Raw genomic sequence first — 223 nt, forward strand, 5'->3', positions numbered from 1 at the left:
CTCCCCTCCCCTCGGTGCCCCCCGCCTGCTCCGCCTGCTCCGCGTGGATATCTAGCTGCTCGCCCTCCGCCCACACCATGACTCTGGAAGAAATCCGCGGCCAGGACACGGTTCCTGAAAGCACAGCCAGGTAGGTAGGCGCCGGTGCCGGATGTCTGTGAGCGCGGGGAGGTCTGTGACCACTGGTCAGGCGAGAGCCGGTTGGCTGGGGAGCCCGCCGGTT

At 68.2% G+C, this 223-nt stretch overlaps 1 protein-coding gene across 1 annotated transcript in view; it reads left to right on the forward strand.

Moving 5' to 3' along the window:
- Positions 1-6: 6 nt before the first annotated feature.
- Positions 7-223, forward strand: part of GADD45G (growth arrest and DNA-damage-inducible, gamma) — an 8,268-nt gene continuing 8,051 nt past the window's right edge. Inside the window, 1 exon segment of the mRNA XM_014530674.1 lies at positions 7-144. Coding sequence (XP_014386160.1) covers positions 78-144 — 67 coding nt within the window. The 5' untranslated portion in view covers positions 7-77.

The sequence above is a fragment of the Myotis brandtii genome, unplaced genomic scaffold, assembly GCF_000412655.1.
Source record: "Myotis brandtii unplaced genomic scaffold, ASM41265v1 scaffold760, whole genome shotgun sequence".
Lineage (NCBI taxonomy): Eukaryota > Metazoa > Chordata > Mammalia > Chiroptera > Vespertilionidae > Myotis > Myotis brandtii.